The sequence below is a fragment of the Cervus canadensis genome, chromosome 21 (genome assembly GCF_019320065.1).
Source record: "Cervus canadensis isolate Bull #8, Minnesota chromosome 21, ASM1932006v1, whole genome shotgun sequence".
Taxonomy (NCBI): Eukaryota; Metazoa; Chordata; class Mammalia; order Artiodactyla; family Cervidae; genus Cervus; species Cervus canadensis.
In genome coordinates this window covers 30,127,399-30,153,905 of record NC_057406.1, presented here as the reverse complement: position 1 = coordinate 30,153,905, position 26,507 = coordinate 30,127,399, and the positions used below count along the sequence as shown (strand labels likewise).

The 26,507-nt window shown below is 37.7% G+C and overlaps 2 protein-coding genes across 3 annotated transcripts in view; one reads left to right on the top strand and one right to left on the bottom strand.

Moving 5' to 3' along the window:
* The window catches only part of RECQL (RecQ like helicase), a 33,522-nt gene extending 32,818 nt beyond the window's left edge, over positions 1–704 (top strand). The window contains exon 15 of the mRNA XM_043440050.1: positions 327–704. Within this exon, the coding sequence (XP_043295985.1) occupies positions 327–479 (153 nt within the window). The 3' untranslated portion in view covers positions 480–704. The remainder of the gene's footprint in view (positions 1–326) is intronic.
* On the bottom strand, positions 532–26,076 carry PYROXD1 (pyridine nucleotide-disulphide oxidoreductase domain 1). Of its 2 annotated transcripts, XM_043440052.1 has the most exons (13): positions 25,867–25,925; positions 23,117–23,197; positions 20,646–20,752; positions 18,491–18,610; positions 15,876–16,004; positions 12,444–12,517; positions 8,975–9,135; positions 8,156–8,256; positions 6,744–6,879; positions 5,749–5,861; positions 4,770–4,892; positions 2,716–2,853; positions 532–1,535 (listed from the first exon to the last, which is right to left on the bottom strand). In XM_043440052.1, exons 4-13 carry the CDS (start codon positions 18,560–18,562, stop codon positions 1,287–1,289), a joined length of 1,296 nt encoding a protein of 431 aa, XP_043295987.1. In that variant the 5' UTR covers positions 18,563–18,610; positions 20,646–20,752; positions 23,117–23,197; positions 25,867–25,925; the 3' UTR covers positions 532–1,286. The 2 variants fall into 2 exon arrangements, with proteins under 2 accessions (XP_043295987.1, XP_043295986.1); XM_043440051.1 differs by lacking the exon at positions 20,646–20,752 and having other exon boundaries at positions 25,867–26,076.
* Positions 26,077–26,507: the final 431 nt, after the last annotated feature.

Here is a 26,507-nt window from a genome sequence, read left to right as displayed (position 1 = left end):
TGCTCTCATGACCTAGCTGTGGTCAGTACTAGCTCCACAGTCGGCGTGTGCAGAAGCTGAAAACCCCGGTCACAGACTAACTGCTCTCCAGCCTGCAAAAGCTCAGCGGGCGCCAGCGTGTCCACGGACACGTCAGGTATTCCTTATGGTCGTGACAGCACAGCCCTTCCTATTCCAGATGGGGCTCATACTGGAAGACATTTGAAAATAAGAACAAGACCACTGGACATTTAAAAGAGCTGATCAATATAGAAGGACTCGATATTAATCTCCTAAGAAAATGAAATAGCTGAATTTTTACCAGTGTTTGTCTTGTTGTTTTGCAGACTGAATCACCTCAAACCTGTCATTCTGAGGGAACTGATAAAAAGAGGGAAGAAAAAACTCCAAGTAACTTCCTGAAGAGGTCTGCAAACATGCTTCAGCAACCTGATTGTAAGAATACAGGGGCTAAGAAAAGAAAAACTGATAATGCATGAGATGAGTGTTTCTAAATTTTCCAAGAAAATATCTTATGCATGGATACAGTACTAGTTTTGTAGTTAACCAGAAGTTTAATTTTAAGACAATTTTATCAATATTTTATACATATGGAGCTACATGTTCAAAATTTATCTCTGAAGTATTGAAAACTTGAGAATTTGAGACATTCTGAGGTCTTGAGATCATGAATTGCATAAATTTACAGTATGAAACAGGAAAAATAAATTAACTATTGTAAAACCCTTTAAATGTGAAATACGTAAGAGATTAAGTTCATGTAACTTTGTTAAGTTCTTTATGTCTTGCCACAACTAGCTGTATTTTTCTTTTCACACAACTGGCTTACAAAGGCTGATCATAGAAAGTGAGTGATTTCATGTAACAATAGTTGTAGAACGCAAATAAGGAAGGAATAAGGTATCGATACAAATAATATAGCAAGTAAGATACTGCTACACATCTGCTTAAGTAGATTACAAGAGTAAGCTTCTTGAAACCACAGCCTGCCTTTGACCTCTCATGGTCAAAGAATGGCTCTGGTATGTTAACCAGATACCACACTGTTGGTTAAGTAGATAACAAGCTAATTCGTTTCAAAGCTAAATCACAAATGAATGTCTCTAAGTTTAAAACACAGAAATGGATACTTCAGACTTATCTTTACATAATTAGTGGTCAATTTTTTGTTAGGAAAAAAAAATCTATAAATTATTTTAACTTCAGCTGGTCATCATTAAATCTGTGTAATCCTCTGACTTTTTAAATCTTATCTGCAATGTGATGTAGCTCTTGAAATGCCATTTCTAGTCAAAATAATCTTCTATATCAATATTTGGATCCAGCAGATCTTCTCCATATGCTGAAAGGTTCATCTGGTTTAAAATTAAATTTTCAAATGTTTCTTCTAAGTCAGTCTCACCAATTAAGACGGCGCCCATCATTCGCCCGTTCTGCAGGACGGCTTTGATGTACTCCTGCCCTTTGGTACACCTCAGCAGTAGTTCATGGTTTGAACCCAAGCCCTGTGCATTGTATTTTCCCAGTAATACAACCTATATAGAGAAATATAAAAATGTTATTTTAGTGAGTACTTAAGAAGAAACAAAACACACAGTTATTTTGTGTTTTCCTAGAATGGGAAATCTCATCACAAAGTTTTACTGCTAAAAGTGCCATTTAGAAGGAACCAAAGAAAACATTTGTACAGTATGCATTTACTCTACAGATGACACTACCATACAATGTATATGAACACTAAAAATACCTAGTGATTATACAAATACGTAGGATGTGGAACTACATCAGCCTGGAGTCATTATTTTTTTTTTAAAGGCTGAATAAGAAACTGAGTTAGATCTTTCATGGGCAAATTGTTGAACCTCTCTGAAATTTATGTATATATTTGTATGTGTGTGTTTCTCCTTGTCAGTAAATGAGGAGGAAAAAACCTGCCCCAGAGTGATGTAAAGAGGGTTAAATAATATGTAGGGGGTAGTACCTGCTCATTCTTTGGTATGAATAGCTGTTAATTCTCTTCACAAAGGAGGAGTGAATTTCAAATAAAACTCAGAAATGTACCATCAGGGAACTAATCTGGAAGAGATTATCCCCCCTGCCCCCCGGCCCCGAACTATAAGAGTTCAGTGAGAAGGCAGGTCTGACTATCAGATCCAGGGACCGTGCTTAGTCGCTTCAGTTGTGTCCGACTCTTTGCGACCCCATGGACTGTAGCCCACCAGGCTCCTGTCTCCATGGGTTCTCCAGGTAAGAATACTGGAGTGGGTTGCCAGGCCCTCCTCCAGGGGATCTTCCCAACCCAGGGATTGAGCCCAGGTGTCCGGCATTGCAGGCAGATTCTTTACTGACTGAGTCACCAGTGAAGCCTGACCCTATGAAAGGTATGTAGCCCGCCAGGCTCCCCTGTCCATGGGATTCTTCAGGCAAGAATACTGGAGCGGGTTGCCATTCCCTTCTCCAGGGGATCTTCCCAACCCCGGGATTGAACATAGGTCTCCTGCACTGTAGGCAGATTCTTTACCTTCTGAGCCACCGGGGAAGCCTCCAGCAATAATACCAGTTATGGGTTTGTAAGAAATGAGGAAATCTGTCATTTTTTGTACAGTGATTAAAACCAGATTAAGCTCTTATTCACGTGAAAAAATTAATGACTGTAACTAGTTATAAGACTAACAAGCAGGAAAGGTACTATTAATATTTGTCTATCTATCTTACCTTATAGTTAAAAAAATTTGTTACATGAGCGAAAAGTTCAAAGCTGAAATCCATGTCAATGGACTCTCCCACGCTAGCTGCAGCCATGCACTTTGCCGCATACCAGCCCATCTGCCTAGCCTGGGTCCACAGCCTCATCTGAAATAAAGAAGGTCATGCAATTTTATTTTTCATTATTATTTGAAGAATGTTACCACCTTAACCAAGTACAATTCCTTAAAGTGCTTGACAGTCCCTGAGAACAGTTACACCTAGCTTGTTAGGTAACTGACTGGATCATTGTCACACTAACCAACTGCTTCTGGTATTTGATAATTCTTATGCCTCATGTGTGGCAACTAAAGTCTTTTTTGTGTGCAAAAAATAATAACTATAATCATGAGCTTTAAGAATTTCTGAAAGCAGTGAGTTTTTTTTTTTTTTTTTAATTTGGTGTCCTCTCTAAACAAGGTTAGGCCTGGTGAAGCAGGAAGGCAGCCTACAGAGCCCAGTAACAACTAGAGAGCGGCCAGCAGAAGTGGCCTCGATACTATCCTGCCGCACTGTTGGTAATGCATTTTAGCCTCCAAGGCCCTTCAGTCTGCGTCTTGGACTGTGTGAAACAATTACTGCTTATGCAAATTAAGAGATGAGTTTATTAGAGACACTCACAGTGAGAAACACCTGTTTGTTTCTGGCCATTTCTTCCCTGTGCTGGAGCATGAGGCACACGAAGGATGTAATTGACATATTCCCTGGCTTCAGCCCTTCTGCCGTGCTGGGCTTAGTCACTCAGTCGTGTCAGACTCTCTTCAATGCCACGGGCTGCAGCCCGCCAGGCTCTTCTGTCCATGGGGATTCTCCAGGCAAGAATACTGGAGTGGGTAGCCTATCCCTTCTCCAGGGTGTCTTCCCCACCCAGGAATTGAACTGGGGTCTCCTGCATGGCAGGCAGATTCCTTACCAGCTGAGCTACCAGGGAAGCCCGGCTGTAAACCTTAGTGGGTTGAAATGTTAAAACGACAACAACAAAAACAGTAACTCCAATTCCTAATTTGAGTTTGCGACAGATATGCCATAAAAATGACATAGGATGTCATTGTAGAGAAAACTAAAAGCAAGTTAGTTTGAAGCATTTTAGAAATATGGCTGACATCACCCTCTTGTTGATGCTATCTCTGATGTATGTAAAAATAATAAAGCTGATTCTTAAAATACATCTAGTTCTTCTACTACTTCACACTCCAGTTAATCTGAATGAATAGCCCTACCAGTGGAACCAGTCTTTCACCAAGGTAGGTGGTTTTTTGTTTTTTTATTGGAGTAATCACCAAGATAAGTGTGTTGACTGCTTCTTTTATCTGTAACATCTACCTCTGACTCTCCTCCTAAAACAACGCCACCTCTGGCCCCCGTCTTGAGTATCTTCCTCTAGGACTTCTGTCCCACCATTACGAGGCAGGCAACACTGTGACAGCAGGGGGAAATTTAGCTCCAGGTGGAAGGGGTTGTTAGGCTGCGGAAGGCTGTTTACCATGGGAACAGTCTTTCAGTAATTCCCACAGGGACCAGGATCATCAGAAACAATGTATGGTTTATATCTCAGTGTGCTATTTTTTTAATCTAAAACTGTGCTTTCCTAAATCGCAGCCACTAGTTACATAACTATTTAAATTAATTACAAGTAAAATTTGAATTCAGTTCCTCAGCCACAGCCACCTTTCAAGTGCTTAGTAGACAGGTGGCTAGTGGATACCTGACTGGACACTGCAAAAGTACACAGTGTATCTGTCATCACAGAAAGTTCTACTGGACACTGCTGATAAGCATCTGAACATGAAAAAGTAACGGTCATAATTCTTTTTAAAATTAAGACATCCCAGTCTATTCCATCACTATGTAATACCTCACCAAAAGGGACAAATTCTAGTGTTTTGAACAAAACAAAACCTCTGATAGCTTCCCACTTAAAGTAGAAAAGCTGGAAAACCAGAAAGCTGTATTTACTTGTGGCAGCTCCTTTATTTTCAGATGGACTCTCTGATAAACATCTGTGATCGGTTATGCCAGCTTACCTGTTGCCAGACAGGGCTGGGATGCCAGGAGGCCGTGCAAATATCACCTGCAGCGTAGATGTCAGGAAGGGACGTGTGCATGTGGTCATCCACCTTCAGGCCACCGTCTTCTCCTACATCAAACTAAACAATGTTCCTCATAAGCACATGGGATAAGGAAAAGGAAACATGACCTTTTCGTTCTGAAGTAAAAGAACAAGTCGAATTTCTACATGTTGATATGATATGTTGATAGGTGAGGAAAGTGAAAAATAGCTGCCAAATTTAGGCAACTAATCTGAATTTCCAGTCAGTCAAATTCTTACTAAAGATGAATCCATACCATTCTTGGGACTTCAAATTCTTAGAACATCAAAAACTGCCAATAAACATATGACCACCCCACTCATAGTTGCAAAAATATTCCTCAGTTACTACAAGCTTCTAATGCTAAAAAGCAAAAAATACAAGCTGGTTTCTCTAAAAGAATCACTTTTTAAGAATTCATAGGAAGTCTCTGAGGCCCACTTCCAAGGGGGCGCTAATGGCAAAGAACTCGCCTGCCAATGCAGATGTAGGAGAAGCGGGTTCGATCCTGGGTCGGGAAGATTCCCTGGAGGAGGGCATGGCAACCCACTCCAGTATTCTTGCCTGGAGACTCCCGTGGACAGAGAAGCCTGGCGGCCTACAGTCCATGAGGTTGCAGAGTTGGACAGGACTAAAGTGACTTAGCATACACATCAGTCTCTTAGCAACATTTAGATAAATGAAATGTGCATTATGTCACCTTAAATAATGCTGGGATATTAACTGCTTAAGGATTTGACAGTAAAAAAAATACTGAACATGAAGACATGAATATAAATTAAGTTGTTTTCAGCCATCTTAAATGACAGTTCTGTGCCACACTTCAAATGAACAATGTTCATGCTTGAGAATTAGAGATCTTACAAATAATACTTTAGCAATGTTCACAGTGAGACAAAAATTTTCAACTTACATTGTTGCCACAGAGAAAAGGTTCTGTATTTGGTGTAACTCCTGTAGCACTGACAATGAAATCGCAGCCAAATATCTTTTCATTGGTCAATTCCACATATACAGGCCATATCTCTTTAAAAAAAAAAACTTTTTGTTCTCAAGTGTAATCACAAACACAGCCTGTAACATTATGTGAATATGACAACTAGAACAAAGAAGAATTGAACAAGGCAAGAGGTGACTTTAAAACAATAACTCAATAATATTTACCAAGTACATTTGCTAAAACAATTTTGATATAACCAATTCCATCTTCTTATTTTGGGTATAATCACGAATCCATGGCAGGCATTCTAAACATTTTTCCTTCAAATTTAGACACAAATTCTAACAAAGTAAATTGATAATCACTTTATAAATTATTTCTTTAAAAATCTTTATTAATAAATTATACTCCATTGAGAGTTTAGTCCAAGTAAGTTACTCCTTTTTCAAAGTTTTCCCTTATTATTGACACTCAGACAATTCCTTTCCCTGTGAAAATATTCAAAGAATTCAGAGCAATGGGGTATCACATACAGGAGGTTTGGTTGAATATATTTCATAGAGTAGTTCTCATGGGAATGGAAAATAGGAATTTCAGGAGATCTGTACCTTAGTTTCAACTTTATAGATTTCAATCTGTCTGATTTTGAGGATGTCACTTCATCTCTAACAGCATCAGCTTTTTAGTTTTTATTTTTTGTCTTGATCTGCAAGACACTCTTAATTCACTCACAGGGGTATGATGGTCAAACAGTGGCTTTGCATAAAATGTTAAGCTCTATAAAATTTAATTTATTAGAAAATGCAAAGAGTTAAGTAGTGAAAATGAAATGATTTACATTATTAAGTTATGGTTTTATCTTTTCACATTTAAATTTTATATGGAAGTATGGAGTTTTTAAATATAACAATAAGGTAAAATTGTCTTCTTTTTAAATAAGTGATTATTTTTCTTATTTTATCACTTACCTTTGTCAGTAATAACTGACTGATCATGATGGTCTCTTGGAAAAGACAAGGATTTTTTCTCAGAAATTCTAAATTCTTCCTGAAGGTAAATTTTCTTTACTTCACACATGGTTTCAATGTGAATTTTATGAGAAAACTAAAATAAAGAAGTACTGGTCACCATAATACTTCCAGAAAGAAGGATGGGTTACTGATGATGAAGAAAAAATTTATAATACTTACAGAAACTAAAAAAAAAAAATTCTCACAGTAAAAGTGAAAACACATTTAATGCTCCCAAACATGCCTCTTAATTTTGTGTATGAAAAGTGTGAGCAGAAACTCATTTAGTATTTAGAGATCAAGAGTTGAATTGGCAGGTAGCATTAAGGGCATACTTTTTAATACAAGCCTTATCAGTAATTACATGTATCTGTATTTTTATTTTATTTATTTTCAGCGGTGCACAGGCTTTTCTCTAGTTGCAGTGAGAGGGGGCTGCTCTAGTTGCAGCGCACGGGCTTCTCATTACAGGGGCTTCTCGTGTTGCGGAGCACAGGCTGAAGGGCATGTGGGCTCAGTAGTTGAGGCTCCTGGGCTTTAGAGCACAGGCTTCGTTGCTCCACGGCATGTGGGATCTTTCTGGATAAGGGATTGAACCAGTGTCTCCTGCACTGACAGGCAGATTCTTTACCGCTTAGCCACAGGGAAGTACTGTATATATTTTTAAATTATAACTGTTATGGACTAAAAAGTAAATTGACACATCCTGATTGTTATATTCCAGAACTTTAGTAAAGTGCCACTTAGGTAGGAGATACTCAACAAATGTTCACTGAACTAAACTGAAGTTGCAAGTTAAAAATACCATTAATTGTAGGACCTGAAGGTGCAGGAATAAATGATTTTGTGTGATTTCCATCACAAAATTTGATATACACAAAGTTGATATACTGTGAAGTCAGGCCCACTCCAACCTAATGAAGGCTGAAAAGAAATCATACACAGTAATAAAGACTGTATATGTATTTCTTACAATATTTAAATATCACACATAGTCTTTTAACCACAAATAACTAAAACATCTAGTAAATGAGTAAGAGCAGTTCATCTCTTATGCAATTAGGATATTAAATGTGTAATTTATTTAGAATCTATCAAATAATCTTTAGAATAGACTGCATCCAAAGAGACCTTTGAGAAAAGATTAATTTAAAATAGGATGGGTGTGTTTACTAAAGTCTGTGTAAGAAGATCTATCTCTAAAGTTCAAATGGGCCAACTGGCCCCGAAGTCCATTCTTAACACCATGGATTTTAAGGAAAATGACTTGGCCAATTCTTTGACTACAGGCTTAATAACCAGTCTTTAACAAACAGTTCAAGAATTTAAAATTGGATTTAGATATGTTTAAACAGTACATGAGAACATACCTCTTTTGTTCCTTTAAGATCCAGCCCTTCATGCCAGTCGGGTCCCAGGGCGCTGCCTATGTTACCAGCATTAGCTCCGGTTTGTACTTCCTTTTTCCGTCCTGAAGAGACAAACTCAGTTCAAAATCCAAAGGATACAAAAACTGCCAGGCAGAGAATTATGTGTTCAGAAGTTTTTAGGTAATGTAATAATTCTCATACACACATTCATACAGCAGGACTAAACTTATCTATATTATTTATTACTTTAGTAATTTTGTGATATATAGCTACAAAATGGATAATCTTTCAATTGAGTGTTGTGTATAAACACATATAGAGTGCTTCATGGATGTTATAATCACTGGTTAATATAAAGAGTAAGAAAATCAGACATTCAATTTTGAAAATTTTGTCAATTTTCAGTGTGACCCAAACTTACAAAATTCTTGTTCAATTTTATAAGTCAAAAATTTAAGGAAAAAAAAAGCTCTTTTAAACTAAAAAACTGTATTTGTTTTTAAACTCACTGCATTTTATAAACTTAGGTGTTGTCAAACTGTAGCATCTGCCTGCACAGATGTAGATGGGCTGGTTTATTTAATTCACTTTAAATTTCCAGTTTTAGTTACACATATTTTTCATAAAAAATATATCCTACATATATATACGTGTGTGTGCATGTGTATGTATAATCTTAAAAGTTACATAAAGAAATAGAAATAAGTATTATCTACAGTCCTATCAAAATATTTTGCTAAATTTTCTTAATAGTCTTTGTCTATGTGGTTAAAAAGTAAAGTCTCATCTGTGAATGAATGAGCTAGCCACCATACTTACCTTCAGTTGTATATCTGGTTCTTTTTCGTGCAATTTTAGCCTCTGGTTTTTCATCAATGAGCTTTGAAGTCAAGAATTCAGCTGCTCCTGCATCGAAGAAAGTATTCCCAATTGCTTTATCTTTAATGACCCAAATTACTTCACAGCCTTCAATTTCATACCTAAAAGGAATATGAAAGTTACTTAGAGCACTTTCAAAGCATAAGAAGAAATCTTTGTATGATAAGTAACAACTACCTCTTAGGGCAAGAGTAAAGGAAATATTTTAAGGCAAACTGAGAATGATTATTAAGCACAATATAACACATTTCAGGGTAATAAGAGTTAAAGTAGAATAAATAATAAGGGAAATTTAAAGTTTATTTAGAGAACATATACATGACAAATATATACACTGAATCCCTGGAGGAGGAAATGGCAATTCAGTATTCTTGCCTGGAGAATCCCATAGACAGAGGAGCCTGGTGGGCTATAATCCATGGGGTCACAAAGAGTTGGACACGACTTAGCGACAAAGCATGCACACATATGCGCTGAATAGCATGTAAAAATTTTTAATGACTATCACCTAAAAGTGTTCAATTTCTAAACATCGTTATTATATGAATGTCCCCCAGGGTTCCCAGGAGTGAGCAATGCCTGGTTTATCTAGTTACAATGTAATCAGTAATGGAAGGATGGGTGACATATAGCTACAATATTGAGACAGTTGACTTCTTTGCAAACAAATATTTTATTAATATGTATTCAAAGCACATTATGGAAGGACAGAGAAAAAAGAAAGAATGAGAGTTACAATGAAAATCTTTGCTGTATAGGAAAGGATTACCCTGCAATGAATTCCTTTCATCTAGGAAATTTCCAAGACACCTAGCCAAAGAAAGACCCAGGTCACAGAAAAATGAAGGATCTTAGAGGAAAAAAGAAATGCCCAAGGTATATAGAAACCACCTTCTATTAATGTTCATGAGGTAGCAAGAGCTTCTGGGCTTCAGCAATTTTATCTCTAGGTTTGGACACTGAGAATGTGGTTTTCTTAAGAGTCACTCCACAAAGTCCCTGGAGTTCACTATAATTTATCTGCTCTTAATACGTGTTTTGGTACAAATGAACAAACAGGATATATGGTCATCCTAACTATACAAGGATTTTATTTGAAACTGCAATCGTAATCAGTGTGTTAACGTCACTGGTCACTTCCCTGGTGGCTCAGACGGTAAAGCGTCTGCCTACAATGCGGGAGACCCGGGTTCAATCCCTGTGTTGGGAAGATCTCCTGGAGAAGGAAATGGCAACCCACTCCAGTACTCCTGCCTGGAAAATCCCACAGACGGAGAAGCCTGGTAGGCTACAGTCCATGGGGTCACAAAGAGTCAGACACGACTGAGCGACTTCACTTTCACTTCACTTTATGGTAAAAAGTGTTACCACCTTTATTTCTCAAAGTGACATAATATAACATAGTTAGGTTATATGATTTTTCAAGGCTGACAGATAAGCTGATGACAGAAAAAAGAATGTTTAGTACATCTGACTCCAGGTCACCTGAAGTTCATGCTTTTTGGCGTATGGTAAAGGAGCCCTTTGCCTTCTCCAGTGGGCCTTTGTTTTTGCTCCTCTCTTATGCCATCAGAGTACTTAATAGTTACTAAATTTCAGATTATCTGGAGAACATTCTATCTCATGCTGCTCAGATCATATAATATTGCTGATAAACAGAAAGCAGAATACACATAACTTTTATATTCCAATTTTACACACAATTTTTTTTTGTTGGTATTTTAAAGTAATGTAGCAGCGTAACACATAGCAGTATAGCTTAAAATACTGATGCTTGCCCGGTGGCCACAGTTACTGTAAGCAACCACCAGAAGTAACTCCGGGGTGTGCTGTGCCTCACAGGGTGCCCTCTAGTCCTCTCATCCTATGGCCTATGTCCTCAGAAAGACGCATAAGCAAGACGGTGTCATCACACTTTGGGAAATTCTGCTTTCATTTCTAAAACCACTTTAAAAAAAACCCAGAAAACAATGAAGTATTACATTTTGTGAAATTATGAAAAACTATGTTTGCTTGAAACAGAAAGGATTAACCTACATTTGGAAACAGAGATAATAGCTGAAATGAAGGCTTACTGAAGAAATCAGTATTAGCATCAGTGGAACATGGGGGCTATTATAAAGCAGAAAGAGTCTGGATATGGCATTTTTCATTAAGACAAAAAAGCCTAATCATTCAGTTAACCTAAACTGAGAGAACAGCACTACATGAGCGGCACTACATGAGCACATTCTTAAATAATCAGAGTTTACTGAATATAAAATTATGAATTTTATCCAAGTATATGGTCTTCAATCTCCAACCTAAATAAAGAATAGGGTTAAATATTGTAAGACTTGGAAACTTTTTGAATGTGAGCAAGCTTTTCAATGTTAATAATATAATAGTATTAAGCTCCACTTTTGGTGATAATTGATAAGAGAAAAATCTGTCATGTCTATGTAAGGATTTGAAGCCCCTCGTACAATAAATCTATGCCTCCCTCTTCCGGCCCATTTGGTCTTGACTCTGGTTTTTTCTTTGCATTTTTCCATATAATGCCACAAACTTCATAATTACATTAATGACTGCCAGTGCTCACACTCAGGCAATCCAAGCACTCTTACAGTCTTCCATTGAGATTCACCGTCCTCTAAAAAGAGGCAAAAACCTACTCTCAGGGCTGGAACAAATGAAAGGGAGCCAAGACAGGGTTCTGGCAGACTCCTTATTTGGATATAAATTTGTCCTCTTTGTAGCCAGACCCAACTTTCTGGCCTGAAAAATATCTAGACTAGTCCATGTCTGCCATCTGCGGAAAGATAAAATCACAAAGGAAGTGCATCAACGCTCTGGAGACTACAGCAGGATATTCCTCAATGGTTTTCAAACTGTAAACACCATATTAAGATGATAATATTTCATATTAAGGTGTTCACATTCCCCAAACTTCCAGAAACCAAGAGTTACTCCCGTTATGTGGGAGTACCACGTATCTTGAAACAGAAACTCACACACACTTTGAGTTTCATGGCCAGACGGGTAAGGTAAATGTGTGAAGCAGGATGGGGTATAAGCAATAAATAGTCATGGGGACTATGGGCCGGACTCTCAAAGGTGTACATATTTAAATTGTTTTTCAATATAGCACATGCTTACAGGAACACATGCATGGGTCAAATCTAACCAGTCGTCAGTGAGGCTGAAAGCTTTCCTGAAACTCTTTATGTTTCATAAATACGAATTCTCAACTTCTCAACTATGAATTATTTCATGAAAGCTAAAAAAAGTGGATTTTCTCCTTGAAAATACATGAAAAACAATTATCCTTATCTTTGATTTTTCAGGATAACAAGATATTTTCTCATTTACCAATAATTACACGAATCACAGAGCAATCCTTACATAATATTAAAAAACATGTACTTACACTAATTCAAGTGCGATACCACCATTCCCTATGATCATTATTCTCTTAGCTTTAGTAAGTTGTTTCTGAAATTCCTGTATCAAAAAGAAAACGACAAGTGTTTTGTAGTATGGGCAATGCCTGAAGCAAGAGGCTTCACTGATAATAAATCTCTTTCCCTCTCTGGCAGGACGTATCCTCCCGATTAATGTAATAAAAATGCTGCCTCCATGTTTTACCCCAGATTGCCGTTATAGCAGTGCTTCTTCTAGCTTTCTTTCCCTGTGTGTCATTACACTCAAATGCAGCACGAGGCTCTGTCTTTAGCTTACTACATTCCCAACTACTGGACCAAGTCAATTTACCAACATGACACTGAGCTGCATCCTGGACACAGGATTCTTCCTGCCCTAGTCCCTCAGTCGACACTTTCCCTGCAGTCTCAGAACTTACAGAAATGAGGAGCACAGCGGCACAGTGGTTCAGAGCACAGACTACAGAGGCCCCTGCTCCAACAGTTACTAACTGGGTGACCTTGGGCAAGCTGCTTAACCTCTCTGCACCTCAGGTCCTCCCAAGTTATAAATCAAAGTGAGAAGTGACTATATCTCAAAGTTTCTTGAAGCATTAAGTAGGATGATGGAGGAGCAGGCACATAATAATAGCTTTTTAAATGTTATCACCATTGTAAAACAGCTAATTGATCCCTCCACTTTCCATTCCCTGCCAAAAAAAGATCACAATGAGCTTGAGGAAAAAGTGACCAGAAGTCATTCTTATGGTATGTTCCGAAGTAGACGAAAGTCCCATTGCTTCAGGATGACAGCTGAACAGCTGAGGCAGTCAGCTCTACTTAGTCCCCTATCTCTGCAGAGTGGGAGTAATGACTGCCACAGGATTATCATGAGGACTGACGAGTTCATGTACCCAGAGGACATCACTGTAACATAGTTATGAACTTAATCCTTGATAATATGAACCTCAAATGTTTATAAGAACAAAACCCAGTTCTAGTATTCTCTGAAATTCCTATTTAAGAATAAGCTTTAAAAAAATTGCTATCAATTTAATAAGACTATGAAATCCTATTCAGTTCAGTCGCTCAGTCGTGTCTCTTTGTGACCCCATGGACTGCAGCACGCCTGGCCTCCCTGTCCATCACTAACTCCTGGAGTTTGCCCAAACTCATGTCCATAGAGTCGGTGACACCATCCAACCATCTCATCTGCTGTTGTCCCCTTCTCCTCCCGCCTTCAATCTTTCCCAGCATCAGGGTCTTTTCCAAGGTCTTGGTTCTTTACATCAGGTGGCCAAAGTATTGGAGTTTCAGCTTCAGCATCAGTCCTTCCAATGAATATTCAGGACTGATTTCCTTTAAGGTTGGTTGGTTGGATCTCCTTGCAGTGCAAGGGACTCTCAAGAGTCTTCTCCAACACCACTATTCAAAAGCATCAATTCTTTGGCGGTCAGCTTTCTTTATAGTCCAACTCTCACATCCATACTTGACTAGTGGAAAAACCATAGCTTCGACTAGATGGACCTTTGCTGGTAAAGTAATGTCTCTGCTTTTGAATATGCTGTGAAATCTTATTATATAAATATAAAATTACTACCTCATAAGACAGAACAACACTGAGCTTGAGGTAAGAGAGGAGTATTGTGACTGGAACCAAGAAGATGTTCTTGGCAATAAGGATTAATGAATTCTGAAATAAATTACCAAAAGGAGTTGCAAAAGGTTCTGAATATAGAATTTCACCTTTTTGGGATAGTTTACCACTGTTCTCGAGCAGAACAAACCATGCGTCTTTTTCAGTTCTAGGATTCTGTAACACAAAGATCTTCTGAATATTATTTATTTGCTAAGAAGTAAGTCTTGGACATGCTTTGCCTTTTGAGAAAAAGATCATTACATCATTTAGAATGCAAATCACATATTCCCAATCAGAGTGGAATAATGTGTGGTTTGTCTCCTGAGAAATCCGTATGCAGGTTAAGCAGCAACAGTTAGAACTGTACATGAAATAACGGATCAGTTCCAAATCAGGAAAGGAATAGGTCAAGGCTGTATACTGTAACCCTGCTTATTTAACTTATATGCAGAGTACACCATGCAAAATGCCAGGCTGGATGAAGCACAAGCTGGAATCAAGATTGCCAGGAGAAATATCAATAATCTCAGATATGCAGATGATACCAGAAAGCGTGTCATCTTATGGCAGAAAGCAAAGAAGAACTAAAGAGCTTCTTGATGAAAGTGAAAGAGGGCAGTGAAAAAGTTGGCTTAAAGCTCAACATTCAGAAAACTAAGATCAGGGCATCTGGTCCCATCATTTCATGACAAACAGATGGGGAAACAATGGAAACAGTGACAGGCTATTTTTTTGGGCTCGAAAATCACTGCAGATGGTGACTGAAGCCATGAAATTAAAAGATGCTTGCTTCTTGGGAGAAAAGCTATGATGAACTTAGCATATTAAAAAGCAGAGACATTACTTTGCCAACAAAGGTCTGTCTAGTCAAAGCTATGGTTTTTCCAGTGGTCATGTATGGATGTGAGAGTTGGACTAAAGAAAGCTGAGCGCCGAAGAATTGATGCTTTTGAACTGTGGTGTTGGAGAAGACTCTTGAGAGTTCTTTGGACTGCAAGGAGATCCAACCTGTCAATCCTAAAGGAAATCAGTCCTGCATATTCATTGGAAGGACTGATGCTGAAACTGAAACTCCAATAATCTGGCCACCTGATGCAAAGAACTGACACCTTGGAAAAGACCCTGATGCTGGGAAAGATTGAAGGCAGGAGGAGAAGGGGGTGACAGAGGATGAGATGGTCAGATGGCACCACTGACTCAATGGATGTGAGTTTGAACAAGCTCTGGGAGTTGGTGATGGACAGGGAGGCCTGGCGTGCTGCAGTCCGTGGGGCTGCAGAGAGTCGGACACGACTGAGGGACTGCACTAAACTGAATGTTAGTTGTAACCTTCAGCACAGACATTATACCTGAGATAACACAGAAAGAGAAAGAACATGGATAAAAAACAAGATAAATTATCAACTAAGTGTTAGTTGCTCAGTCCTGTCTGACTCTGCAACCCCATGGACTGCAGTCCACCAGGCTCCTCTATCCATGGAATTCTCCAGGGAAGAATACTGGAGTGGGTAACCATTCTCTTCTCCAGGAGGTCTTCCTGATCCAGGGACTGAACCCAGGTCTCCAGTATTGAAGGTGGATTCTTTATCATCTGAGCCACAGAGAAGCCCTAAATTATCAACTAAAACTGAATTCAAATTGGCAGTACTAGAACATTATACTACTTTTTGATTTATGAGTCATGAAGACTTTCTTCTGCCACTACAGTTTAGAAATTATCATTGTAAGTATAGCACTTTGATTCAAATGCAGAAAACGTCTAAGAAGTCTTCATGTTTCTTTCCCATGACCCAAATGTTACCTGTGCACTGTCTGTATCACGGATTCCTAACACATAAGGATTTCCTTCACATATCAATTTTGGTTTTGCTCCAGCACACAGACAGAGCTTCTTATAAATATGCTGATTGCCATCTTCAGTTAAAATGCACTGTAAAACCGTAGAGCAATGAAGAGAGGGGAAACATTTATACATGAGTACAATTACGAAACATTCAATAAAGCAAGAGCAAAAAATATATGAAGGTTGCCTCTTGGTGGCACTCAATACTTTGCTACAGCAACGACAAAGCTAACTAAGTACAAGAATGTGTTCTCTAACCCAGTGATTCCTAATCCTTTGGAACCATGAACCATCTATAGAAATCTGATGAAAACCAGTCCTTTTCTCATGGGGGAGAAAAGGTACATTCCCACAAAATTTTGGATAAAACTTTGAGAATCTCGTCTGGAAAGGTATGTTGGCCTTAAAGACTAAACATTTAGAAATTTTTAAATTGAGCATTCTGATGAACATTTCCTTGATAAACACTCTAATCTCAACGGGAGTCATTATAAGTAGATTCATGATTATAATCATATCAGACCTTAATGTCTGTTATGGGTGCAGAGGAATAGTTAATGGTAGAAGAGGTAACAATAGCTTCTGAATCTAAAAATTCAGAAGTGCTGAAAAACAGTGTTTATGCTCTTAAGTACAAATTGCAATCACATTACCAGCAAACATCATGCTCTTTGTGGATTACATGTTTCTGTAAGTGAAAAACATGTTAACCTTAAATCCTAGCATGTACTGGCTTTAATTTATATTAATTTTTAATGAGTGAATTTAGATGAGTCTAAAAATACATATCAGAGACCCATGGTTTTTGTTTCTTAATACTGAATGGGTATCCATGTTGGAGTAGCATTTAGAAAGCAGATAGACATAAGCATGTGCTACTATGAGAGATGTCAGACTTTGCTGGAATGGTTTTAGGGGTTAATCTTTATACCTTGTGTTTGATTTATAAAATTTGTCAAATAGCGAAGTACATACCCACTGAAATATGTTACACATTTTAACTCTCCAGCTACGTAAAAAATACAACATAAAACCAATAAACCAACAGAGTATAATCATACAGAAATGTTATACAGGTCTTCCTTTAGATAATCTGCTTACAATTTTAATAGAAGTTATAGGCATTGACCAAATTTAAAAAATTATTTGCACCTAGGTACTATAAAAATAAACACGAAACCTTTTTATTGACTACTGTTAAATTTTTGCAGACAAAAAGGTAAAATACATCATTTCTAATTCACTAAAGAATATGAAGGATGGATCATAGAAGACAGACATGTATACTATACAAGACACATTTCAAATGAAACACTTGGCACTCTGGCTCATTCCAATGCCCTGATACGTAAGTTCCCTCACAATTCATTTGTATACTTCTGAGCCTACCTCAGAGTGCAAATTCACTGACATGGGTGTTTTATGGAACAAGTGTTACCATTACAAATATTAGGAAATCACTGTGGTGTTTGGATTCAGATTTGTAAAATTTTTCTCATGAAACTCAGTACTTTTTCTTACTTTTATTTTTTCCTGTCAAGTTATTTGGTCACACATGACACATAATGCTTTCTCCCTAAGGGAGAACTCAAACCTGGGCTGCTTCAGAGAAACAACTACAAACCCTGCTTCCCATTTTAGTGCCTGAAGTTCATGTGAAGATATTGTGTATCACATGACACAGAGACTTCCCGACATCTGAGACTGAGAAGTTGCCCTTCCTGAGACTGCCTTAGCTTGGGCCTTGTATCATTTTGGACTGTTATAACCACCTTCTAATTTGGTCACTGGCTACTAGCCACTTGTTCTACCCTGGTTCGTCTTTGACACTGCTGTCAGATACATCTTCCTAGATGAATATTTTATCAACCTTTCTTCCACTTAGACTCTCTTTACTATTTATCCACTGATGATAAAATGAACTCAGTTTATTAGCATGACATAAAAAGTTCTTCACAATCCTATTTACTCACTTCTCTGGCCTAGTTGGCCAATATCCTTTCCTTATCCATACGCCAACCCCTCTGATGGCCTCTGTCTCTCCACATGCCCTTCTCCTCTCTTTGGGTCTCTCAACACGCAGTCTCCACTTCCAGGAATGCCCTTCCCACGTGGAGAACTGTTACTTCACCTACCTTTTTAAAACATAGCTCAGTATTACTCACTCTGTGAGGTCTTCCTAAACATCTAATACCAGAGCTTTGATAATATTTCAACATTAAACATATGATGTCTATATTCCCTATGATGCTGAGAGCTGCTGGGAGCAGGCTTCTGCCATTACTGCTCCTGTGCCCCGCACTTAATGCAGTGCCCAGAATACAGTGAACACTATACAAATGTTAACGATCATTTAAAATGTAAAATCTAAAATGCTAACCTAAACTAATGATATATCCCCAAGAAACTCAAAAAAGGGGTACATTTTTCTAATACCAACGGGAATCAATGTCACTAAAATTTACACGCCAGGGACCTGGGTGGTGGTGCAACAGGTGTGGTAAAAGGAAGGCAGGCGAGACCTCTCACCAAGATTTAACAACAGCAAATGTCATTAAGAAAAGTCCTCATACATGCTCTTTGCTCTTTAGTTGCTTCACTCCAGATTCTATAACCTTGATGTTGGGAAAGCGATTTTCTAACATGGTACTTGGTTGTTCTTCAACATCAAATTCTTCTAATACTTTAGAAACCTATATGAGAGAAAAGAGATAAAAATGCATACTTAAATTTTTTAAGAATTTTAAATAATAAAATATTTTCATTTCTTTTTTATACACTATTTATTTCACATTCATAAAACAGGAAAGTTTGCCAGCTGCAATATCCACAGTAGAAAGGCTAGACTCCGTATCTTTAGACCTAAACGCAAACACTAGTCCTGCCTCTCATGGGCAAGTCAGGAAGTCACCGAGCCTTAGTCTTCTGGCCTGTAAAATGAAGGCTAACACTACTTACTTCTGTACAGTTTAATCAAACAGCTTATCTATTTCTTTATCCTTGCAGCTTTCTCTTTCTATTTACTAGCTAATTGTCAGCCTCCTCTTGGACTCACCTTCTGTCTTATCCCACTAGGACTCCACTATGGATCATTTCATCTTCTCTCCAAATCCTTTACTTTCTTGCTCTCTTATCCTTAACCATTAATTACCCTGAAAACTTCCAACCACAGACCAAATTACATCCATTCTCCAGTTGTAAACCCAGGCGGCTACAGAAGACCCACACACATTATAGACTAGTATTTCCCCTCAAACGCTGTCTGGAAATCCTGCTGCTTGGCTATAGCAGTTCTCAAACCTTTTAGTCTCAAGACCTCTTTATAGGCTTACCAACTGAGGACCCCAATAAGCTTTTGTGTTTTTGAGTTAGACCTAGTAATATCTGTTGCATTAGAAATTGAAACGGAGAAAAATTTTAATTATTTCTTAATTAACTTAAAAGTAACAATAACAAATCCAATACATGTTAAAAGTGATACACTTCTAATGAAAAATAACTATTTTTTTTTTTTTTTAAACAAAACAAACTGAGAAAGCAGCCCTGTTTTGCATTTTTGCAAATTTCTTTCATGTCTGGTTTAGTAGAATTTAGCTGGGTATCTGCTTCTGCATTCAAACCGCATCTACATTTAAACCATTGCACCATTGTTTTTGTTGAAGTACATAGAGAGAGTTAGCCTCACACAGATATGTAGCCCTTTCAGATAACTGTACATTCTTCTTGATGTTACACTAAAACTCAACAAGTGATGGTTTCTCAAAGATTAGATGCAAAGTAGAATTTGATACTGTATCAAGAACTTTTCATTTTGGGACTGCGTAATCCATTAGTCTATCCTGCACTTTGATAGTTTCAAGTCTGTCTTGTAATTTCACACATAGGATAATACTGGTTCTCAAAATTACAGAGATCTTCCAAATACTGACACATTTCCTATCAATAAATATTAAAAAATAATCACATTCATTATTATCACCAATCTCATGAGAAAAAGCTAAGTACTATAAGGCTAACAGTGAAGAATGAGTTTTCCAAAAATCTAATTTTTGCCTGAAAGCTCTAATTTTGTCATATTGGCAACAAATACCATTGGCTGGTTTCTTGAAGTGACAGGCTCACTTCATTCATTTTCCAAACATGAATGGCCACAGTGGTGGCAGTTGTTCTTTCAAGTAAAAGTGATGTTCCATGAAAATAGTAGCTAGTTCATCTTGCAACTCAGCAAGTATACAACTGCTTTTCCTTGAGACAATATTGTACCCTTCATATGAAGAAATGCTTTATGCATACATATTGTGTCACAGAATATTAAAAATATGCACACTCAAGAGGCAAGATTTAATAAAAGTAACATTTTTTTAAGAAATGGCTTTTATTTTATTTTTCCCACTAACTGTGTGGTAGTCAAGAATACAATGGCTACCTGGGTAAGTAGCTTCCACTCCTTTTATACCATCAGTGCAAATACAGTGAAAAGTGCAGTAACATCTTAGTAACATTCGATCCCTCAGTGACTTTTTCAAACTCTCATCATTCTGATGTTCCCCAAACTTATTCTATCCTCTTTATTCTCAGCAAATCACCTTACACACAGAGATCACAAAGAACTCTGACTACTTTCCCACTATCTAGATGTTTCTCTGCTCATGTCCACTTTCCTTGACCCACTCCCACTATTTCAAAGTCAATCCACTGCTCTGTGCTCCAGATCCCATCGCCTCTCACCTCCTCAGGACTCCTTCCTTGTTATATATTCCTTGCTTTCCTTCATCTTCAGGCTTTCCCACTGGTTTGTTAATCTCAACAGGTGAACATGCTCAAGCAATTCCCACCTTAAAAGAATAAAATTCAACTTAATGCTAGATCTCATGTCCTCTTGTTGCCATTCTAAATCTTTTCTACCTTCATAGCCAACTTTTTCAATAGAGAAAAGTTCATGCTGTCATTTTAGAATTACCTCCCATTAATTTCTCAAAATTGCATAAATTCTTTGAAAGTCACCAATGATTTATACTAGAAATAACCACTTTCCAACCATCATCTTACCTGGCCATTCCATAGAATCTGACACAACTGACCACTCCTCTTAATTGAAACTCCATGTGATCTCTTGCAAACACAGTAAAACCTTTTTATTCTTTAAATCTCATTTCAATGCAATTTCCTATGTAAAGCCTTCCTTAACTCCCAAAGGCAGGCTTTGGCGCTCTTTCACAAAGTTCAGTATGTATAAATATAAATATATTGGTAAATGACCTCATTTTTTGCCTCTATCAGGATAATGATGAAATTGTATGATAACTATTTAGTGCATATTTGTTGGCCCAGTAGAAAATAATCATCTGAGAAACTGACCATGTGGGATCTATAGCCAGAGAGTCTGGATTCAAACCTGACAATAAACTTGGAAACTGACCGAACCTCACTGGGACACATTTATTTCATCTGTACTGTGGGGAGAACAACCTACTTCACAGGGTTAAGAATTAAATACATTACTACATTTAAGCATTCAGAAGTAAAGCATAATAAGTACTCCATAAATGTGAATTACCATTAATTTCTCTTCTCCTTTAAAAATTATACAAGTCATGAATATGTGTTCTTAACACTAAACAAATAAATAATACATAATATAGAATAACTGTCAAACTCCCTCTTTACCACTCTTTCCCCTAACCACACTGATAACCATTAGTGACTTTTTGATGCATGGTCTATACTTTTAACTTCCATATCCTGGATGTCTAGCACAATGGTAAATAATCTAAATATTCAATAAATGATAAAAGGAATGCAATTTCTGACTTCTATACACTAAAAAAAAAAAAGACATTTGCTATTTCAATGCACTTTCATATATATTAGTACATCTTAAGCTCACAACCCTGTTAAGTAAGCAAAGAAGATATTATCCTAATGATGCAACTCAGGTACAGAGATTTGTCAAGGCTACACAGCCAGTAAATAATCACTAGACCTAGAACCCAAGTTTTCTCTTTCTACTGTACTTGTACTTGGAAGATTCAGCCATACATCTCTAAGTATGTACTCATAGACTATAACTGAATTTATGTTTTTTTCTTTTAGAAATTAAAAGCCTGTTTAATCTGTTCTCTGGTTCTCTCAATCCCATACATAGTTCTTTTTGGCTATACCTAAGTACTTTACCTATCTGTAGGCAGGTTATAAAGTGCAACATATGGCACTAAATTACCCTTGGTCTTAAGAGTTTATGTAAATCTTAGGGATTTATGTATGAAAATAGGGTAGGTTACTGTATACTGATCTCTTCCCTGAGAGACAATATTATTAAGAACTTTTAGAAAACACACTTCAAGATTGGAAAGATGTGTTTGTGGGACATGGGTAGATTGCTTTTTCTCCCTAAGATCAAATCTTTAACCTTTATTTCAAGATTAAGTCTATACAAAATGCCAAAAGGAAAAAAAAATACATTCCATCATCAGAGTGTTATAAGGGAAAACCTATACTGAATCAAAGACTATGTGAGTAGTCTTCATTGTAGTATGGTAAGAAAAGATTTATGTTTTTCACCTTTTATTCATTTATTTTTTGCATAGGCCCTATAATATTCAGAACTATAGCACTGCAGTACATGTATGTAGTTTATAAATATAATACTAAGATATGAGTGCAAAAGTTTTTAACACGTGAGGTACAAGATCAAAAATGTTGGGAGTCTCCTTTTCTATGATACCATGACCCAAATGCTCTTTAGACTATTATAATCTTATGTGTAAAATAAACTCATGGAACTACAAAGTGTTCTGAGATGCTTACTACACATCTGAAGCATTAATTCTCTGCAAGTGTAAACTCGGCTCAGAGGTAGTGTTCTTCTGACCTGTACATACACACACACTTATCATAAAGATATACATGTATATTTGCATTCATATGTAGATGTGCATAACATCCTTCCTCAAAAGAGAAACTTTCTGAAACATACTTCTGAGTGGGGAGGAAAAGATGAGAGACAACCAGAAATTTAATATATTCCAGGTGCTTTTGGTATTTCATGTGAACAACTCTAAACTTTGAGCTATGATTTGAAAATGAGTACCAAAAGAGCATTTGTTAAACAATTAAAATACTACAATTACACTAACTGCTATGTGAGTTACTGCAGTTTTTGAAAATTAACACTAAGAAAGGTATATGATGGTTCTTACCTGCTTGAAATTTGTAACCGCTTTAATAACAGGAGAAGCTGTTATCAGGAGAATATCTTCTGATGGAAAATTAATTGCCAACTTATTAAAAAAAAAGAAAAGAAAATTATGATAAATAACTATTAGTACATAGAGGGGTGAGACAGATAATGCAATTTTAATGTTATTAACTTAGGAAACTAAAAACTCACTGTTCTCCCTTTAAAGGTCTCCATTTTCCTGGGTCTTGGCTCTATTTATGGGGTAGTGGTGAGAAGCTTTCAACTCCGATATTGATTAAAATGAAACATACATTTACACTACACTCTAACAATAACCATGAAAAGGATGAGAAGGAACTATCTTCCTATTTAACAGTTAAACCAACTTTTCTTCATTGAAAAATAACTTCATTTGTCTTAAGCAGAATGAAATCACAGCAAACTCCAATAAAACACTTAAAACTTTAGCAACTTTCCCAAGTGCTTTGGCATGCCCAACCAGTAGAGACTCAGAGTCTTATCAAAATCCGGAGGTTTAATCTGTCAATGTTTCATCATCTTCCTTAGTTACAACCTCTTCCTTTCTCACTTTAAATTTCCTGAAAGGATTTTCTTAACCCCTGCAGCTCTGTAACTCCACCTATCTTGATCTGTCTCTGCTTCTGATTAAGACAGACTTTGTTTTTTCGCTTGTGCTTTTTGGTTTCCTGCTATACACGTTAACTTTTAAGAAATGAATGTTATTGCAAAAACCTTAAAAAAAACCCAAAAAAACCAACTGAGCATGTTCAATTCACCTACACATTCATTATTCGTACCACCTTACTTAAATTTTTTATAATATCTGACATTATCAATCTCTCCTTTCCTATGTATATTCTGTAATTTATTTCCTCACTTTCTGTTTCCATTACAATACTACTAATATCACCTCTGAGTTGGTCTTCCAGTCTCATACTGACCAGCTTGCTCTGCTCCAAACACACTGTAATTAATAATCTTTCAAAATTTTTCATTTGATCATGTTACTCCACTGGTCACAATCATTTGACTACTTGTAAGTTTTTGTTAAATTCTTGGCATGACTTAAAAGATCCTTTATGATCAGGTCCCTGTCAGTCTTCCTGGCTTCATCTCTGGTCACTTTCCCCAAGCACCATATACTTCAAGTTTTGCTGCTTGCAGATGGTTCTATGCTTTTTCACCCGAGATTACACTGCTATCTCCCTTTGGAATATCTGTCTTTTCTTGTCTACCTGGTAAACTGTTATTCATTCCTCTATACAGGCATAACAGACACCGTGGGCTCTGTTCCTGACCACTGCAATGAAGTGAAGACGGCAATAAAGCGAATCACATGAGAATTTTGGTTTCCTAGTGCATATAAAAGTTATGCTTATACTACACACTGTTGTCAATACTAAGTGTGCATAAAAATGTGTTCTGAAAGTGTTGTAAAAAATCTACATGCCTTAATTAAAAAATATTTTATTAATAAAAGTGCTAACCATCAGCTGAGCCTTCAGTGAGTGTTAATCTTTTTGCAATCTTTTTTGCAATAGTAACATCAAAAATCACTGATCAAAGATCATCATAAAAAATAGCATAGTCATTTAGAAGTTTGAAATATTGTGGTAATTTCCAAAATAGGACAAAGAGACACGAATGAGCAAATGCTGTTGGAAAAAGGGTGCCAACAGGGCTTGCTCCACAGGCCTGCTGAAGACCTTAAATTTGTAAACAAGTTATTTATGTGAAGTACAATAAATCAAAGGGCAATAAAATGAGATATGACTGTACTAAGACAAAGGGCCATCTCCTGTGAGAAAGGACACTTCTTCCCTAATTCATGCCTTACTAACTCCACAGGCACCCCTAAGGTAGTGAACACACTGATGAAATGATTTACTTATTTATTTACATTACTCACTAGGCTTTGAGTCTCCAAAAAGGAGGCACCATGCTCTGTTAGTACCAGTCTAATCAGTCCTTAGTACAGTATCTGGATTATAGGTGTTCACTTGATGAATAAATGAAATCTACACACATCCAAAGATTAAAAGTTAAGGAAAAAAACTTAATTTCTAATGACTTCGATTGCTTATATTTACTTCTTAACCAATACAATAATCTAGACCCTTTTGGAATACATGTATTCATGTAAAATACATGTAAAAACTCCTTACGTATATATGTTGTCTGACTGTGTACTATAAATCAGAAAAGCATCACCTCGCTTCACTTAAGCCCATGTCGGCTGTTTTACAAGATATTACTGGAGATGACATCTCTTCTATCTTGGGAGTCCCAAGTCTACAAAACTTACGTAAGGACTTCTTTATAATCTAGTTACGATGCACTGAGGACGTGGGCACCTATGAGGAAGCTGGATTCAATTAGGCCATTAAGAAAGATGGCGGGATTTTCTGGCCAAGTACTTCCTAGTCGTAACCCATCCCTCTTCTACCCACATCTGCTCTGGCATCACCAGGACCACAACCGGGTTCAGTCGGCTTTGGGTTTCCCCTAATGACTTGCTCGCCATTCCTCGCCCCCGCATCGGAGAAGAAGCCTGCGAGGTACTAAGGACATCCTCTGTGAGCCAAGACAGAGTCTCTAATACCTAGGAGACGGAAGGGGTGCCTAGGGAAAAAGGAAACAGTGAAAGCAACCTGGAAGAAACACTAGGGAAATGGGGCGGGCGGGAGCCTCAAGCGCCAGCGCCTCCAGGGTCTCGGAGAGACGAAATCGCTTGCGCGCCCGCCTTACCTGCTCCGCACACGTGACACCCGCGATGCCACCGCCGACCACAACGAACTTCCCTGCCGTCGGGGGCGAGCACGGAGCCTCCATGGTCTTAGTTGTTTGAGGACTATAGTGGGAAGCCGGAAATGTTTGCATTCCCGGAGAGGGAGGGCGCAGGACGCCCACTTCCGGCGCATGCTCCTGAGAAGCCGAGCTACGGGTGCCTGGGAACTCACACTTAACCTCTCCGCGCTCTTGGGAAGCCGAACTACGGGTACCTGGGAATTCACACTTAGCCTTTCCTCACTCTTTGAAAAGTCGAGCTACGGGTGCCTGGGGAGCTCACATTTAGTCTCTTCGCGTATCGGCTGTGGTTTCTTGCCCAAGCCAAGAGGCAGCTCATCGATTGCAGGGCTTTGCCTTCCTGTCACTACAGCTGAATGCAGCATTTATGTGTAGATTTGATAAAGATAAAACAAAAGCCAAAGTAAAGTAGATGGGTTGCCAAGAGAACCCATCTCTTGACCTGTTGTCTATAGACCAGTGTTCTCGCGGGTCAGAGCGTTCTTCAAATAAATGAACTGCTCTGAAGTCCTCACTGTTCCTTCCTGCCTGAAGTTAAGTAAACCCTCACTTTGCTGGTGGCTCAGAGGGTAAAAGCGTTT

Bases quoted from the DNA above. Each gene is read 5' to 3' on its own strand.
- PYROXD1 (XM_043440051.1), bottom strand. From the start codon at position 25,998: ATGCAAACATTTCCGGCTTCCCACTATAGTCCTCAAACAACTAAGACC. The intron at 18,611-23,116 runs GTAAGAACCATC...TCTCTCATATAG, and splicing joins CGGTTACAAATTTCAAGCAG to GTTTCTAAAGTATTAGAAGA. The intron at 16,005-18,490 runs GTATGAGGACTT...ACGGTTTTACAG, and splicing joins AACTAAAGAGCAAAGAGCAT to TGCATTTTAACTGAAGATGG.